We start from the raw sequence: 19154 nt of genomic DNA on the forward strand, positions 1-19154 counted from the left end.
GCATCTAATGTATCCAGCAGTCCATGTAGCAATCGCATAAAAAAAAAGAAGCAATTTGGGGAAAACAAGACTATTGGGGTGTATGAGACGGGTCAAATGTAAATGCTAAAGCTGCTTTCACACATGCACTGCCACCCTGAAATTATCCGGACATTACCTGGACGAGCTGTATGTGTGAACGCAAATGTCCAAATCAGTTGGACTGGACATTAAACAGACTTTACCCAGCCAGCACCCTAGTACAAAGTCTGCATAATGTCCGATTGAGTGGTATGTGTGAACAAAGCAGGTGACTATCCGGAGAACTCACAGCGAGCGAGTGGCCGTGTCAGGCTGCTGGATGGATCCACAACGCTACAGCTTTCTTTCTACAGTGTGATCTTTGTGCACGGAGTGTAGCTGCTTCGTACTCCTTTCTGTTTTCCTTTATATTCTTTTTCACACCTGGTTTTATATTGTGGATACATCTAAATGGATGCAGTATCAAAACAAAAAATGTCACAATTACTGATAAGTCAGTAGCCTAGCCTAACCTTGATTCTCCCGACATTGAAAGCAGCTGAAGCAGCTGAAAGCAGCTTTAAACACAGGTATATGTGGCATACTCATGTTTGAAAAAATACTCTCCGTCTTCTGTCAGGCTATCAGTGACGACCAGAAAGATGAGGGCTTCCTTTCTCCTCCTCCTCCTCTTCCTCCTCGATTCAGCGGCGTGTGACGACGTCAAGTACATCTCCAAAAGGAACTCAGGTAGGGCCCGATTGTCTCGTGCTTCTCGTTTTCGCTGGTCTCTCTCTCTCTCTCTCTCTCTTTCTCTCTTCTCTCTCTCTCTCTCTCTCTCTCTCTCTCTCTCTCTCTCTTTCTCTCTTTCTCTCTCTCTCTCTCTCTCTCTCTCTCTCTCTTTCTCTTTCTCTTTCTCTCTCTCTCTTTCTCTTTCTCTCTCTCTCTCTCTCTCTCTCTCTCTCTCTCTCTCTCTTTCTCTCTTTCTCTCTCGCTGTCTTTCTCTCAGAGCTGAATCTCTTTTTAGCTGGATACACCTCTCTTCTTTTTCCTTCTGAGACAATTGACTTTTTTTCCTGACAATGCTCTTCTCACTCCTCCAGCTGAATTTGAATTTCTTTGTTGTGCGGGAAATCTTTCTCGCAAACTTCTCCCCTTTTGCTATCCTGTCACTAACTTGCCTTTTGACCTCCCCTTCGCCTTTTCTTTGTTGCATTTTCAACCCAGGCTCAAAAATGTTGGTACGCATCATTTATAACTGTTTATTGCACAATTAATTCTAGACCTTTAAGAAACGTACCACTCTTTTGCTGCTTCTCACTGTGCGGTTCGATTTGGCCTGTTTGTTCACCGAACGGACCAGCAATATAAGAACTGACACTGAGTGTCATGAAACTCGTTCTGCTGAAGCTGGTATTGGAACAGCGCAAAATAGCGCAAAATAGCGAAGCCATCCTTTAATGCTGCCCATTGTTTTCCTCTCAAACGTTTTCTTTGTTAATGTTGTCGTCTGTACCAACGTTCCGAACGGGTGCCTCATCTGCTGTCTTCCTTTTCCCTGTCTCTCTCTCTACCTCTCCCCCCCCTCTCTCTCCTCCTCCTCTTCTCTTCTGCTCTTCTCGTGCCTCCCCTTCACTCCTCGTTAACATTCGACACGTCTCTCCACCGGACATGCTAGTTACTTTTTTTTATGACTTAATTATCTTGTTTTCTTAATTTTTTACATCATTGCCTACCCCTCCGCTTCTTTTAATCTCAATATCAATATCTCTCTCTGTAACGGAGAGTTGCATGTCTTTTTCTTTCCCTGTCGAGTGTGGTGGTGTAGGTAGATCGGCGTTGATCCGACCGTGGGAGGTAGCTGTCCGCGTGGTTAGTTTGCGGCCGTCCTGCCCAATGAGAGATGTCACCGATAAAGCCTTTGATTAGCAATGTCCTGTCCATGGCGACCCGTGGTGATCTGCTTGGCTGAGAGATTCCCATCTATAAGGGCACGATACAGTTGGATATCACTTCAATCCAAGGAGAGACAATTATGCTGGCTAAATCGATGAGGATGATAAGATGCGATCAAAGCATTATCGAGTTACTAAAAGTCTCTGAAGAATGTTTTTGGTCAAATATTTTTTGGAACAACAAAACAATTGCGTTTGGATTTGATATCATACTTTTAGATTACCATTGTAGCTCAACGTGATGAATCCGAGTGCGATTCTTTAACATGGGATTTGAATTTCATTAGCGGGTAATATGATATGCATCCATTTTGCGAGAAATTCCGTATTGCAATTATGATGATTAAATACATCTGTATTTACTTTATTTTACTGGAGTCACATTGACTGTCTCCAATAATCGTTGTCAGTGTCATGCCAGCGGCGGGTTTGACTTTGACTCTATCGCAAACACACGCTGGGTACGGTGGCACAGTGCACTAAGCTGCCGCCTCATAGCAAGATGTTCCTGCCACCATTTGAAAAAGCATGCGAGTGTGTGTGTATGTCGGTCATCATCGCCGCATAACTGCATGTGTTGTGATGTGTGTGACAAATAGAGAATCTTATCTCTCTTATCAAACACACACCCACTCAGCGTTGAAGTGTCTATTTGATTTCGATGCAAAAAAAATAAAAATACATGAAAACACAACAATAAAACACGTCACATTGCCTCGCAAGGAAGCCCCGCAGCAGTACGGAGAAGAGTTTTTACAGGGCTGAGGGGTTTTTTCTGCTTTCATGGAACAATGGTGTATTGTTGTGTTCCTTATCTGACAGAAAGAAAGGAAGAAAGAAAAAAAAGAAAACTCCAGTAAAAATAACACAAGTCAGTTTAGTGGAAGCCTCGTGTGTGTTTGGGTGTGCATGTGTGTGTGTGTGTGTGTGTGTGTGAGTGTGAGTGTGAGTGTTTGTTTGTGCCAGTAAATCCCCTTGTTGCGGGCGATGCATCTCTGTTCTCACTCTTCCTACGTGTCTCCTATTAACTGTTTCCTGTGTTGCTCCCCCCCCCCCTCTCTCTCTCTTTTCTCTCTCTCACTCTCACTCCCTCTTTGACATGCTGGTGTGTGGGTGAGGTAGTGGGAGTTTTTGTTCAGCACATTGCTGTGCGTACATTCGTGCGTGCGTGCATGTGTGCGTGCATGCGTGCGTGCTCGTGTGCGTGCGTGCATGCGTGCGTGCTCGTGTGCGTTCGTGCATGCGTGCGTGCTCGTGTGCGTGCGTGCATGCGTGCGTGCTCGTGTGCGTTCGTGCGTGTGTGTGTGAGTGCTGTGTCTATGTGTTCTCTTCACCACGACTCGTTGTGCGCTCCATAAGTGTGCTTCAATATGCTTCTCGCTCCTTGAATGCACGTAACATTACCATGTTACTCCGCGTGTGTGTGTGTGTGTGTGTGTGTGTGTGTGTGTGTGTGTGTGTGTGTGTGTGTGTGTGGGAGAGCTGCACGCAGAGTAATTATACGATCACAGCACAGCCAAGCCGACTTTCATGTAGGCGACCACCGCAGTTGGGCTAGGGTAGATCTGTTAGATCTTCCTCCCCTCCCCCACCGTCTCACTCTCTCTCTCTCTCTCCCCCTCCCTCTCCCTCTCTCTCTCTTATTGGACAGGAGCTTGCGTTGCACAGGGTTGTGTCCCCTGTTGTGTTTCAATTCGACACCTGCTGCAGGCAAGGAGGGCTACATCACTGGGCTGACAAACACCCCAGAGATGGGAGACGGATGGTGGTGCTTGTGACGCGTGGGCAGGAGTCTGATCCTGAACGTCACTTTGTTGCTCTGTAATTAAACTGATTAACTTCTACACTGAATATACAGCATGTGCTTCTCAAGCATCATGCTGCCTCTGAAACTGTGACGAACTGGGATCCAGAAATGGACTTGGCATTTGCAACAGGGAGGCCCTATTTTTAAACCAAACAACAACCCCACCCAAATGTTTACATAAAAAGTTTGAGATAGTGATTTACGAAATAAAACGGCGAGTGTCGAGCACCAAGTTATCCTGAGGGAACCTTCGGAGGGAACCAGCTACTAGATGGTTTGGTGAGTCTAGTCTCAAAAGCTTTATTTGGCTCAAACTACGGCATCTATAGGGAGAGAGAGAGAGAGAGAGAGAGAGAGAGAGAGAAAGAGGAGAAGAGAGGGACAAGAGCAGGAAGCACATAATCACACGGAAAGAGGAACATACAGTACAAATGTGATAATTGTGTGTAAAAGTTTTCATCTGTCTAGTTTCTGTTCTTTTGCTGCCAGGTTGCTTAACACTCATTTGCGCTCTCTGTGGTGGCTGGTGGGGCTTCATAATCAGCCCCAGTGCAAATCACCCATCAAACCCATCACTCATGAATTGCTACTCTAGTCCGCCCATCACTGTCGACTAGAATTTCCATGTTTACAATAAGGCCCTTTCTATCTTAAGTTATAAATTGATGTATTATAAATCTGTGGTGACACCCTGTAATTCTACAAATAGTAGATTTAGCAGATTACTATACAATACTAAGTAGATGAATGAACTTCATACAATTATGTGCTATTTTCATAACGTATTATAGCAAATGTTATTTTATTGTGTTACATAGTCTAAATTGATATCTTCCCATTTGATAATTTATGACCCTTTACCTTATTTTCACAAGTGGTGAGTACGCTCAAGATGATTCCATGCATATGAGTCATTTTCTCATACATAAAGGTTATATAGGGCACATGTTATATCAAAGCAATTATTAATCACCATTATTTATTTGTTCATCATTTTGGTTTTAGCTTTTAAAATGAAACCTTGTAGCCTAGTTTCTATACCGGTGCCTATTTGCAAATTATCCTTAAAAGAAAGGTTGGGTATTTGAACATCGTTTGATTCAAAACCTTATTCGAGTTCAAAAGTTTTAACTGCCGTAGCACATCCAAACAAACAGTAGGAAGTGGCACAACTTCCTGTTTCTAGTCTCTTAGGTTTGCGTGGCTCTAGCCAAAAGAGCTGATTTTCAGAAGTGCAAAACAGTCAATACAGTAAAACCCTGATAAAATGAAAGGTTTGTTGTCTGACAATATTGTAGGTATCCTGTTTTCAAAAAAGGAGATTTATCATATTATTTTAAGGATTCAGTATATGCCCCATTGCACTAAATTAAAGCACACTGAGCACTGGAAAAGTGCTCAGTGGGCACACACACACGTGACACACACGAGATCTACTCGATATTCGCAAATTTGATTATTTTTCTCCCTGTGTTGTATTGTACATCCCTCAAAGGCATATTAACACACATGCTCACACATCATACTCGTGGGGACCCTCCAGTGCCAAATTAGCATTCCCTCAATCTTTACCCTTAACTGATCCCAACAGTCAAAATAATAAGACACGACTTCCTCATCTCCAGTCTCCCCCAGGCCCTCCCACTGGAGGCCAAATCTTTACTGCTTTGTCGTTTCATACACAACCAATAGATTATCAAGGACAGCGGCAGATAAGGCTAGGCCTTATCTTGATGACTGCAGGCTCCGATAGAAGAGCATATGGAGGAGGGACAGACAGACAGACAAAGATATTGAAGTACATGGCATGGGAAAGAAAGATTTAGAGAGCAGAAAATTTGAAAATGAAGAGATATACATAGAAACAAACAGAGCCAGAGAGACAGGGAGAGGGAAGGAGATGTTGGATGCTGGGATGAAGGAAAAATAATGAAATTTAAAGAGAGAGGGAGAGAGAGAGAGAGAGAGAGAGAGGAGAGAGAGAGAGAGAGAGAGAGAGAGAGAGAGAGAGAGAGAGAGCCTAGTGGTAAATTGTATTTCTGCCCAGAGGGACCACTTTTCCTTTCTTATGTTTTTTTTCTCTTTTGTTTTTTGGCCACTCTCTTTCCCCTCTGTTTTTTCCCCCTCTGTTTTTTCTGTCTTCCTTTCTTTATTTTAAGACTCTTAAGATTGCGTGCTGCCGGCCACCACATGACATGCTGATGTTGACTGTTTGCCTCTGTGTGTGCGTGTGTGTGAGCTGTGTGTGAGTATGTAGGACTTTCCGTGTGAGTAAACGTGTACATGTGTGTGCCAGTGTGTATGTGTGTATAGTCGTTTGCATCCGTTGTGTGTGTGTGTGTGTGTGTGTGTGTGTGTGTGTGTGTGTGTGTGTGTGTGTGTGTGTGTGTGGGTGTGTGTGTGTGTTTGTATGCATGTGCCAATGTTTTCTGATGCAGCTAATACCTCAAATCAAAGAGAGATTACATCTCTGTGTGATCTAATCTCAAATTAACTCCTGCATGCAAAGCACAGCAAACATAAAGACGTGCAATCTGTGTGTGTGTGTGTGTGTGTGTGTGTGTGTGTGTGTGTGTGTGTGTGTGTGTGTGTGTGTGTGTGTGTGTGTGTGTGTGTGTGTGTGTGTGTGTGTGTGTGTGTGTGTGTGTGTGTGTGTGTGTGTGTGTGTATTCGTGTATTGTCATTTGAAGCAGCACTGGGGCCTTCATCAATTTCTCTCTTTAGTATCTCAGTGCTTCTACTTGTTCTCGCTACTTCCTAAGTTTAGTATTTCCACAATGAAATAGTACAATTAGTAGTGATGAAAAATTTGACCTTTTTAGAACACTCGGCTCTTTACGCGTGACTCAGCAAAACGATAACTTCAACTCTGGGACTTCGACTTTGTTCATTTGCTTCACTTGGTGTTATTTTGGGTAAATGGGTGCAAGTGGAGTCGGCTCTGAGTTGTGAATGGAATTGCGATAGATGCGATAACCCAACTCAAGTATTGGTTGGGGTGTCATTGCTTCAACTTGGGGCACATGCATCACTCTTGACTCAGGGCTCTCTGAGTTGTTGTTGGAGATTCAAGTCTCTATTCAGCCTGTGTGACTGGGGAGGAAATCAAACCCAAGAGAAATTATTATTTAATATAACTTGTTTACAATTTCAGCTTTTACACCAAACACTTTTGTTGTGTTAATAGGGCTGTGGGTGAAACAGGTGGATAGATTGTGTGTGTGTGTGTGTGTGTGTGTGTGTGTGTGTGTGTGTGAGAGAGAGAGAGAGAGAGAGAGAGAGAGAGAGAGAGAGAGAGAGAGAGAGAGAGAGAGGATGAAAGACAGGTAGAAGGAATATTTCCTTGTTTTTTTAATTTTTTTGGAATACTTAACTTGTACCAATTCACCATTATTAGTATATCAGCGGTGGTTTTGCAAATGTTGATCAATGCCAGTCGGTCCACTTTTCCATGACAAAATTTGTGTACGTCTGCTTTTCTCTAAACATATTAAACAACTTGTCAGGTGATGTATTACCTTTTTTGAATTGAAATTAGTGAACTTTAATATATCTTACCAGTTAATACTTTCTGGGGAGCGAGGGATGGATGAGAGTGAGAGGGTCTGGTTTCAGTTTGGGGTCATACTTCCCATTAGTTCCTTTCGCACTCCATTCTTACTCATTGCTCCTTTAAGGCTATTTTACTTCATTCTTTTTATTATGGAAAAAAATGAGGTCAATCCCATCTGCACAAGGGCCTAAAGGTTCAAAAATTCACTTCACTGAAGACAATGCGGTGACAGCCCTTGGTGAAAACAAGGCACACACACACACACACACACACACACACACACACACACACACACACACACACACGCATACAAACATATATCCCCAGCCTAGATTTACTGACAACTATATGATTACAATGCAAATTCAGTCTGTGCACGTGTGTGATTGTGTATTTACTGTGTATGTGTGTGTGTGTGTAGCGTGGGGGACCCTGTCGTGACATTTGGTGTAAGAATATTCCCCGCATTTCACATTACCCTTGAAGCCTGTACGCCTGTCACGGCGACTTAAACACAAGTGGCTTTGTCAAGAAAAGAAAGACGTTCACTTGACTTTTCAACACTCGGCGCTTGTGCTTTGCTTGTCTTTGAGTTTGTGTCAATGCATACGTGTGTGTGTGTATGTGTGTGTGTGTGTGTGTGTGTGTGTGTGTGTGTGTGTGTGGGTGTGTGTTTGTGCGCCTGTGTGTGTGTGTTTGTGCGCTGTCTACTCATATGCCAGATGTGACACATTTGCCTGTCTTTCTTCGTGTATCACTTTCTCGTTCCCTCATTCGATGTTGACCTTTTTGCAGCCCTCGTGGCCAAAGATAACAGCCCACTGCTGCGGCCTTATTAAACCTCAACAACGGCAACAACAACAAAGCTCGTGGCAGTAGAAACTGCTACAAGTTCTAGTGGGCACGTTTCTGATCCTCTAATTGTCGTACATTATATATATATATATATATATATATATAGATATATATATATATATATATATATACATTTATTTATTTATATACACACACACATTTCAGTTGTTTTTATTACGTTCTATTTGAATTTTTTTTCCATTTGCTTTGGTTTCCCTTGCCAAGCCCATTGAATTTCATTGAATAGAATATCAAATTTACAACAATCAGAGGAACATCAAAGACAATGTGTGTTTTTGTAAAATTTATATATATATATATATATATATATATATATAAATATATATATATACATATTAAACTGTCATAAATCCTCCCTCATCTCCCAGTACAGTATTTTGATTATTATTATATTTGGTTTCATGTTTGATTTTCATGTGATCATTTCAGATCCACCCACTCCCATTTGTTTTGCTGTCACACACACACACACACACACACACACACATATGTATATATAGATACAGTATATATTTATATATATATTAGGCAACCTAAAAATTACAATAAAAGTTACACCGAAAATAATGATAGACAAATGTTAATATGACAGACGAGGGGGCTTGGTTTAGCCCAGGTCTTCAGGTGACGGTGCTGGCTTCTTTCTGCCGCAGCGCAGCTGTAGCAGGTCTGCCTAATCATCTTCATCAGCGCTGATTGGTCGAGGATGTGTGTATGTGTGTGTAGGAGAGTTTTCTTCTGTGTTGTTGTCTCGTATGTTGTGTTGTTTTGTTTTGCAGAGGAGAGTGCGTGCTGCACGAGACGTGTCCCTACGGACCCGATCTGGGGCATACGGACCTGAACTCTGATTGTTCAAATATTGATTTATGTTCACATTTTGGCCTGCGAGCCTTTTGTTTATTAGTTTATAAAAATAAAAGCCCCGCCGTGTCGGCACCTCATTCCCACAAAGTCTCCCTCCCTGAACCCGTATCCGTGGGTAAGAGATTCCTTCAGTAAAGATTGCTGTTTAAATATATTTATTGAAATGAAAATGTGAAAATAACCTAAAATGGAGACTTGGGGATTAAAAAATATGTAGATATATAAACACAAATAAGGATATGGACAAAAACGCAGACAGAAATGTGTAAAAATGTAACTTACTGTAAATAAATATAAATGGGTAACCTGAAATATACACATACATTCATATACAAGATTTCACTATTCAAGAGGTTTATTTGTCACATACATATACATACGTTCATACATATATGCAGTGAAATGTCTTTGCAACGCACCTGGAGATTATGCACAATAGTTACTAAACCAATCATAATAGCTTACTACCGAAACTAACTGATTCTTAAAACATAATGCAGTTAGTGGATAGAATAATATAAAGAAAAGAAAAGAAAAAGAAAATAAGACTCAAAAAGATAAAACAAAGTGGGGGTACAAAATAGAGGGGAATAGAGTTATGTACTGTATATCGGATAGGCTATTTTTATATACAGATATGTGCAGTAAAGTGCATGTGAATAAAGTGGGGTAGTGAGTATGGAGATATACAGTACAGTATACAACAGTACGACACAGCAATACAGTAACACTGAACAGAACAGCAATACAGCACAGTAAGCAGTAACCCAGAACAGTGATATAGTATGCAGTACAGTTTGCTACATACAGTACAGTAAGGCAGTGGGGCCTGTGTGAGTGTCTCAGTGCTTATTGTCAGGACCCCTGGTGAGGTCAGCATTGACAGTCCTTATGGCTTGTGGGTAGAAATTCTGTCTCAGTCTCTGTCCTCGCTGTGTGACTGCAGAGGCGCTTGCCTGACTGCAGCAGCTGGAACAGTCCATTGTTGGGGTGGTGAGGATCCTTCATAATCCTGCGGGCTCTGCTACTACACCTCCTGGTGTATAAATACTACACCTCCTGGTGTATAAGTCCTGCAGGGAGGGGAGGGTAGTTCCAGTGGTACGTTGGCTGAACGCACCACCCTCTGCAGGCCCCGACTGTCCTGAGCAGTACAGTTCCCAAACCAGGCAGTGATGTTGCCTGTCAGGATGCTCTCCACCACTCCAGAGTAGAAGGACTTGAGGATCCTCACCGAGACCCTGAATTTCTTTAGCTCCCTGAGTTGGTAAAGACGCTGCCTCGCCTTTCTCACCAGAGTGTCTCATGTAAAGTCCATGATAAATCCTCCATGATGTGGACTCCCAGGTACTTGAAGCTGCTCACCCTGTCGACAGAAGTCCCATTAATCACCAAGGGACGTGTGTCCTCGGTTGTTATCCTGCCCTAAAGTCCACAATCAGCTCCTTGGTTTTGCTGACGTTCATGAGGAGGCTGTTGTCCTGGCACCAGAGTGACAGGTCAGCCATCTCCTCAGCGTAGGCCTTCTCAGCGTCGTCGTTAATCAGGCCCACCACAATGGTCAGCAAACTTGATGATGGTGTTGGAGCTGGACCTGGCCACACAGTTGTGTGTACAGGGAGTACAGTAGGGGGCTGAGGATGCAGCCCTGGCCGGATCCTGTGTTCAGGGTGAGAGAGCTGGACATGTGCCTCCCTACCCTAACCACCGAGGTCGGGCTGAGAGGAAGTCCAGGATCCAGGCTCACAGCGGAGTGCTCAGTCCTAGCTCCCGCAGCTTGACAGCCAGTATGGTGGGGATTATGGTATTGAAAGCTGAACTATAGTCCATGAACAGCGATCTCACACAGGCCCCCTTCCGGCCATCCAGGTGCGTGAGTGTGGGGTGCAGTACCTGGGAGACTGTATCATCCGTAGATCTGTTTGGCCGGTATGCGAACTGCACTGGGTCCAAGGTTCGGGGGAGGGAGGCGCAGATGTAATCCTTAATCAGCCTCTCTAAGCACTTCATGACCACCGAGAGAAGGGCCACCGGACCGTAGTCATTCAGGCAGGCTGGAGAGGCGATCTTTGGGACAGGAATGACAGTGGACCTCTTGAAGGAGGACAGGACCACCGACTCAGCCAGGGAGGCATTGAATATCCTAGTGAACACCGGGGCTAGCTGGCTACCACAGGTCTTCGGTACTTGCCCAGATATGCCATCTGTGCCCGCAGCTTTCCTGGTGTTCGCATGCATCAGAGCCCTCCTGACGACATGCTCTGACACTGAGAGTGCGCGTTCATCCCCAGCGGTGTAACCCCAATTAGCTGGCGAGCTAGTGGTGCGGTTGCCAGACTCAACCCCACATTCGTGGCTGGGGAGGAGGTGCTGTTCATATTAGCTCATAATAGTCCACAGCCCCTGCCACAAGCGTCTAGTGTACACGGAGAAATACAGTGGGTTAGGCCTTCCGCTGTAAATTATATGGTTTGTTTGCACTAATTTCTAAAAAATGGATATTCACAGTTTTGGGGATCTGGTAAGCCTTTTTGGGTTGGGTTGGGGAAGGACTCTTTTCTGAAACGACCCTGGTGTAAATCTTGGCCCATAAATTTCCGAAGAGAAAAATAAATCAATTTCCCTCCTTTGAAAGACCGTTGGAAATGTCCTTCTCCCTCTCTTCTGTTAAACTTGTTTATTTTTTGGGGCTATTTCTAAGTTTTCCTGTTTGTTACTCCTTCATTTCCCGTCCCTCCCTTGTTCTTACCCCCACTGTTCACGCTTTCGTTTTCCTCCTTTCAAGTCTCTCTCTTTCAACCCCGTGTCCTCCCTCATTCATTCCTTTTACCCCTTCCTACCTTCCCATCTCCCTCTCTCTCTGTCTCTCTCTGTGTCTGTCTCTCTTTCTCTCTCTCTCTCTCTCTCTCTTTCTCTCTCTGTAATCGGCTTTGCAGTGGATCTCCGCGTGCTGTGCCAGCTGATATGCCCAATGAGGGGGGCCAGACAGTGTGCCAGTCTGATAAGAAAAAAAAAGTTAAAATTCAAGTCCAGTCAAAAGATTGAACGACACACTTCAGACACTTCAGACTGGAAAAATGAAAAGATGGAAAAATTAAAAGATTTTATAGGCAGAGTCACAGGGTCTGAGGTCTTGATGTGCTCCCTCGCCTGGAGATGTTCAGGGTTTCCCCCAGGGCATAGCAATTCTTCCCCAACTGTGTTTTTTTTTTTTTTCCAATGTATTTTCAATATTGTTTTTAAACTACAGTCACAGTGGGTTGAAAACATAGATATAATGGTTAGGGATGCCATGGTGAGGAATTTTTTCCCACCGGTTAATAAACTTATGACAACACCGGTGTTACCGGCATCATAGTACGTTTTACAAGATAAGATCATGCTCAATATTGATAGAAAAGATTGAAAAAAAAAAAGTACTTTTTTTTATATTGATTATTTGCATGGAGGCTGTTTGGTGGTTGTAGCGAGGAGGCAGATGGAATATTTGGATGCAGTGGTCTCGCATAATGCAGTTGGTCCGGTGATTGCGCTGGAGTTTCAGCTCAAGGTTATTACTTGTATAAATTCTTATGTATATAACAACAGACATAATTGAGTTTAATATATTTTATTCTTTGTACATAGCAACATATTTTCACACTTGTTTCTTACCTCCCCCTTACGCTCCCGGGCCGTTCTGAAAGTACCCTGTGCTCAATGCTCATGCAGCATAAATATTGATAACATGCTTAGTATCAAAAGTAACCAATTCATTTTTTTTTTGGTTAATGTGGGTGCTGATATGCAAAAATAAACTGAATAGACTTTATTTCTATTAAAAAAAAAATGCAACATGTTAGCAATAGTACTTGCCTGCTTTCACCTACCTAGTCCTTTTTTTGACCAAGTGCCGATTTTCCCTCTGCCCTAAAGTGATCAGTTTGGATCTCTTGGTTGAGCTAGCACAGCTAATCAGAACTTGAATACAAGTGAAAATTTTGATATTATCTATTTTGATTTGTTTTATTGTTGTTGAAATGTGCCCAGCATTTCAAGACTGTAAGAATCAAAAGCCAATCAGGACCTTGTTCAAGTTTTTGTTTCTGTTATCAAGGAAACTATATGGCCCTACCTTAATGCTGCCATCCGTCTGTGGCTGGCCTGCGCTGGGCCCCCATGAAAAAAGACGTGGGGCCTAACAATTTTTCTGGGGGAAACCCTGATGTTCATACGTTGGAGTTACGCTATCGAGCGGTTGTCATCAGAATCATCAAAAAGACAACTTTGAAACCGCAGAGAATAATAATGAATATTTAAAATTGTCCTTTTCACATATAAACTAACAATGCAGATAAACAAAACTGAGGTCTATACAGCCCCTGTTGAACTGTTGTACTAAAAACACATTTGCACACAAATTCCAACTACTAGCTGATGTTCAGTAAGAAGTTTGGTTTCCAAACTTCTAATAGACCAAAATCAGCAATTTGGAGCAATTTTGGAATGTTGGAACTGGAATCCAAGAAGTAACATGTTACCAGTACATTGGCAGTTAACATGAACAAGTAATTTAAAGTGTTGTTGTATGGTTTTGAAACTGATCAATACTACAATCACTACTATCAATACTGCAACTGATATGAATGAGTTAATTCTGGTCTTAACTCAAATGTATAATCCAGAAACACAGACATTTACAACGCATTAAGGACTAAATAATCAAATACATCACAGTGGGTGTTTTTTTTCCCATAGTTGAACGATTGGAAGCTAATGTTATATTGAGTTTAATATTGCAACATGCATGCTATTGAGACAGAGACTAAACCCCAAAAATAGGTTTTAATTCATGTTTTCCCACAAATAAATATCTGCACGTTATAGACGCTCTAATGAGTATGAATCTTGACAGATGCCGGCGACAAGTGAGAGAGATGACTTCAGAAGAGAGTTGGCATTGAGTTCATGACCAAATTCCCGGATTGAACGCAAGGGAAAACAATAGGACCCATTCAGAATTTAAATGTAGCCATTAAGGAAAAAATGGACAGAGAGTTCTGTAGGATTGCTAAAAGTGAATTAACCCTGTAGAGCCCACATGTGGACTCTACAGGGTTAATACATATTTGAATTGCCAGACAGGGTTGGAGGATGTGTGAGTTGAGATACATTTGCTGAAGTTGAAGTTAGAATGGGTAAAGCCGGTCAGTCAGCCGGCCAGTTGGTCAGTTAGACAGTCAGCCAGCCAGACAGACAGACAGATGGACAGATGGACAGTCAGAAACACAGGCTAGGAATTGAAAATTTGACCCAGTGGCCTATTGCCTCTCCCTCTTTCCTTTTATATTGCTCCCCAAGTCCTACTTTCATCTCTGTCTGTATCCACATCATCATCATTTTTCCCCATACGCCAATCCTTTTCTCTCCCTCTCTCCTTTTCTCTCCCTCTCTCTCTTTCATACCCCCCCTCCCTCTCTCTCACCATCTTTGCCGTGTTCCAAGGTCATATTAAAGATTCATCCATTCTGTGGTTCTGCAGTCAAATATTGATAAAGGCTGACACCGCTTTGACTTTGTACACCTAGGGGCCCACACACACACATAGGCACACATGCAAAAGTTAACATTATATTGTACACACGCAAGCTTTGACAAGTGTAGGAATTCAGACAGAACCACAGCAGCAGCAGGCTCGTGCGCACACACACAAACACTCAGTCGGCCTCTCTCAATCATATACACTAAAGATAACAAAAACGCCTACATACGCATACAATGCAAAATAAATTAAATAGTAATAGACAATTATATATGTGGCAATTGGAGTAAATCGAGCCACAGAACAAAGACGGCTGGGTGTTTGTGGTGTCCATATCTTTGCAGACTCCATGTGTGCTCTGCTGCTTTCTTTGTGTGTGTGTGTGTGTGTGTGTGTGTGTGTGTGTGTGTGTGTGTGTGTGTGTGTGTGTGTGTGTGTGTGTGTGTGTATGTGTAGTGTGTGTATGCACATGTGTGTTGACATCGTTGAGTGCTTACTGTAATTGCAGGGTAATAATGGCTGTTTACATTATCAGCACTAATATTACAGTTGTCAGTGTGTGTGTGTGTGTGTGTGTGTGCGTGTGTGTGTGTGTTTATGTGTGTGTGTGTGTACAAACACATGTACAAGATGGTGATTTATTCCATTTATTCACCTGCTTATTTTACTTGCAAAAGCTTTGCAGGCTTCTGTGTTTGGTGTCTGTCTGTGGGTGTGTGTGTGTGTGTGTGTGTGTGTGTGTGTGTGTGTGTTTATGTGTGTATGTGTGTACACACGCATGTACAAGACGGTGATTTATTCCATTTATTCACCTGCTTATTTTACTTGCAAAGGCTTTGCAGGCTTCTGTATTTGGTGTCTGTGTGTGTGTGTGTGTGTGTGTGTGTGTGTGTGTGTGTGTGTGTGTGTGTGTGTGTGTGTGTGTGTGTGTGTGTGTGTGTGTGTGTGTGTGTGTGTGTGTGCATTTGATATAATGGATGTGGACAGGGCCGTCAGGGGAAAAGGGTGTATATGAGGCTGTTTATTAATTACCAAATTATCGCAACACAGGTTTAAAAATTCCTGTCTGTCACAGTCTCGTAGAAACTAGAAAGCACACAGAACACAAATTCAGACATAAATATGAAGATATGATATATCATTTGTCCTTGTCATGAGTTTCTTCTTCCTCTGTTAACTCCCTTCCTCGTCTCCTCCCCTGTCCTCTCTCCTCCTCTCCTCGGTCGCACACACACACACACACACACACACACACACACACACACACACACACACACACACACACACACACACACACAACACGTACATACACACACACACACACAGAAACACGTACTCACACGCACAAATCCAGAAGTATATTGTGTGCGAACAAGGCTTTTGGTTGATTTGTCGAACCAGCTATGATGTCCCAAAAAACAAAGGGCACGCAACCATTCACTTTTTACGTGCTGAGGAAGGAATATAAAGTAATGACACTACCTTTTGGCACTTGTTGCTAGAGTTAATATTACTGCAGAAGTCGTTGCTCCTCAGTCGGTTCCTCGCTTGCCACGAACACGGCGATTCAGCGGGTGGAACCTTCAATTGTCAATTATAGTGATTCGACTGGCTATTTGTACTGGCATATTAAACCGACTGCTCCACTGAGCTGCCCTGACATCTTCTGTGGTCAGACATTGGAGGATTAGTAGGGTGTTGGGATGTCTTATCTGTAGGTGGCAGCTCTGTGTACTCACACCGTCCAAGCTAAAGGGTTTTTTTGGCAGGCAGTTTGGCCCATCTCTGCTTTTTAAATTTTCATTCACCACCAACTTTTCTGGATGAACATGACTATGTGTATGCAGGTGTTGGTTGGAATTTTAAAAAGTGGAGAATGAAATACATGCAACATTTCCTATCAGTCAGAAATCAAGGAGATTCTATGAATGATACGTTCCAATGGACAGTTTATTTTTTTGGATTGGGGATGAATATGATCAAGTTAGATTTTTTTCACCATTGGTAATGTTGGGTGACTTAGGTTTGTGTGATTTCATTCATAATTATGCTCACTCCTTCTCTCTCGCCCTCTCACTGTGTACATGAAAATAGCGCAATGCTGGTCACACACAGATTGGCATAGAGTGTACACACACACATATTCACAGAATTATGTATGTATACACATGTTTTCAGCGGCCGCATTAATGAATGAGCAGATTATATTTGTGGAGGGTCAATAAGCCTGAAAGTAATTGGATGCTAGAACATCTGCGTTCTACACACACACACACACACACACACACACACACACACACACACACACACACACACCCACCCACATACACACACGCATGCACGCTCGCACACACGCACGTACTTACATACACACACACACGGTTAGGATAGTCATGTTAGGAGGGAGTGTGGATACACAGGAGAAGAAAGGTTGTAAAGGAGAAGGCATAAGAGAAGCTGAAATAAGAGAAATAACAGGTTCCGATCGAATATCATGAGAAACTTCACAGGAAAGTTAGCCACTGCAATATTAACTTCAGAAATTCAGTGGCTACTAGCTGCAATACTACCAATAACTTTAGAGAAACATGTCTGCACACGACTCCATGAAGACACAAGCAGCTTCTTTATTTTGAACACCAGCAAAATCGGTGAGCTGCATGGAGTGCCAGTGACTGATTGAGGGGATATCCCAGCTTGAAAAGAAGATTGAAACGCTGCATTAAATACGTGAGGGTGAGAAATTCATTGACTCTGTAGCAGCTACTGTACAAGGTGCTGAGCCACTAAATGCAAATGGACAGACAGATTTTCATGCACGGGATTACATGAAATTTAGAGCATCCCGTCACGGACTTGGCTGACACGTTCCCCTGGATGTGTCCAAACACCACCGGATTAGCTGTGGAGGCTACCAAACCAGCCTTCCCTAATGACGCCTCTTGCTGGCACAGCACCAGCGTAAGAGAGCACCAACGCCCACTCTTCCACCTCAATTGTCCTTGCGAACCAGCTACGATCCGCTGACTCTTAACAAAATGTGTGAAAATACTAACTACGTTGAACCCAGGGACCCAACAAATAGCCAGAAACTCACTGCTAGGCCGAGGGCCAGACGAAACATTGCTAATTCTAAGCCAGACACTATTCTGATTGGGGACTCTATAACCAAGTACATTACAATGGCAAAGACTGAAAATGTAACTGTCTGTCAGGGAGCTTACAGGGCTGTTGCCTGTTATCATCTCAACATATCCAAGTAATATGAGGATTATTATCCACACTGGGTCTTTTGACATTCTCCAATGGAAAACTGACTCAGAGATCCCGAAAAAACGATTTTCCCTGCTACTAGAGAAACTGAGTGACTGTTAATCACTACATATATTCATCTCAGACCCCATTCCAACTTCGAGGAAGGGAATCAAATCTTTTAGAAGACTCCTTGGCCTGAATACATGGCTGACACCGGCATGCTTCACTCATGGGATAAGGTTTATTCACAATTTCCTGATAAGGTTCATCCAAACATCACTGGATCCAGATTACTTTGTGCCAACCTACGTCAAGCTCTTGGACTGCCATACCCAAAGAAGAATGTAGGGATTTGTGCGAACGACAGCGCACACAGGCAGGCTGCCCTTATCTCTGCCCCCTCACCTGACCCTGTGCTCCACATCACCCAAGACATTCAGAGGACGTCCCTGTCCCAACCAGAGGCCCAGTCAGGGAACCCCCCCCCACACTCACCAATCAAGGAGTTAGGTAAAACTGTCATGCTGAAGCAGTCAGTCTAATTGACCAACTATTACACAGCAATACCCACTGACATCATAACTCAGGTGTCTACCAGAGATGAGACAGACCTCATGTCGCTTCTTTAAACATACCAGTGACCTTAAACAGCCGGTGGCATGGTCAAACACACCCTAACAATCACAGAACATCTGGTACCAGTAATCTTAAATTTGTCAATGTTCAGCCACAACCATTATTCTCTCCAGTCACAGAATCCCTGGAGCTGAAAGGAGCTCTTTTTTAATGTCAGATCAAATCCTTTTTGGTTAATGATCTGATCATTTAAAATAATTTGCATTGTTGTTTTTAGTTGAGACCTGGTTAAACAGCACTAATGGTGTAACAAAGCTGATAGAGGCTTGTCCTCTAAACTATATTTTTTTATCAGTCATTCAAACAAAACAGGCAAGGAGAACGGGCCATTTTCCCGACACAGTTTGTGTGTTATGACATCCTGGGCAAATTTACGTAATTTGAATATCTTGATCTTGAGCTCAAATCAAAATTATCAGTGCTCACCATTACACTTTTTCAGCCACCAAGATATTCATCACTATTTCTACAATAGTTCTCAGGGCTGATATCACTTGGTATCACTAGATATGATCCTGAATTGAGACCTGAATATTCATATGAATAGAGAGAATGACATCAACGCTATGGAGCTAATGAATTTACTGGACAACTTTGAATTTAGCCAACATGTAAATGAAGCCACTCATCAGCATGGTAACATTCCAGACTTAGTAAAAATAAACAAGGTTAATCATTGATAATGTT

The 19154-nt window shown here is 42.8% G+C and overlaps 1 protein-coding gene across 1 annotated transcript in view; it reads left to right on the forward strand.

The window, feature by feature from the left end:
• Positions 1-662: 662 nt before the first annotated feature.
• Positions 663-19154, forward strand: part of il1rapl2 (interleukin 1 receptor accessory protein-like 2) — a gene marked incomplete at both ends in the record, with an annotated part of 388422 nt that continues 369930 nt past the window's right edge. The window contains one exon of the mRNA XM_080008007.1: positions 663-750. Coding sequence (XP_079864133.1) covers positions 663-750 — 88 coding nt within the window. The remainder of the gene's footprint in view (positions 751-19154) is intronic.

This window comes from Zeus faber, assembly GCF_960531495.2.
Source record: "Zeus faber genome assembly, chromosome: 10".
NCBI classification, from domain to species: Eukaryota; Metazoa; Chordata; class Actinopteri; order Zeiformes; family Zeidae; genus Zeus; species Zeus faber.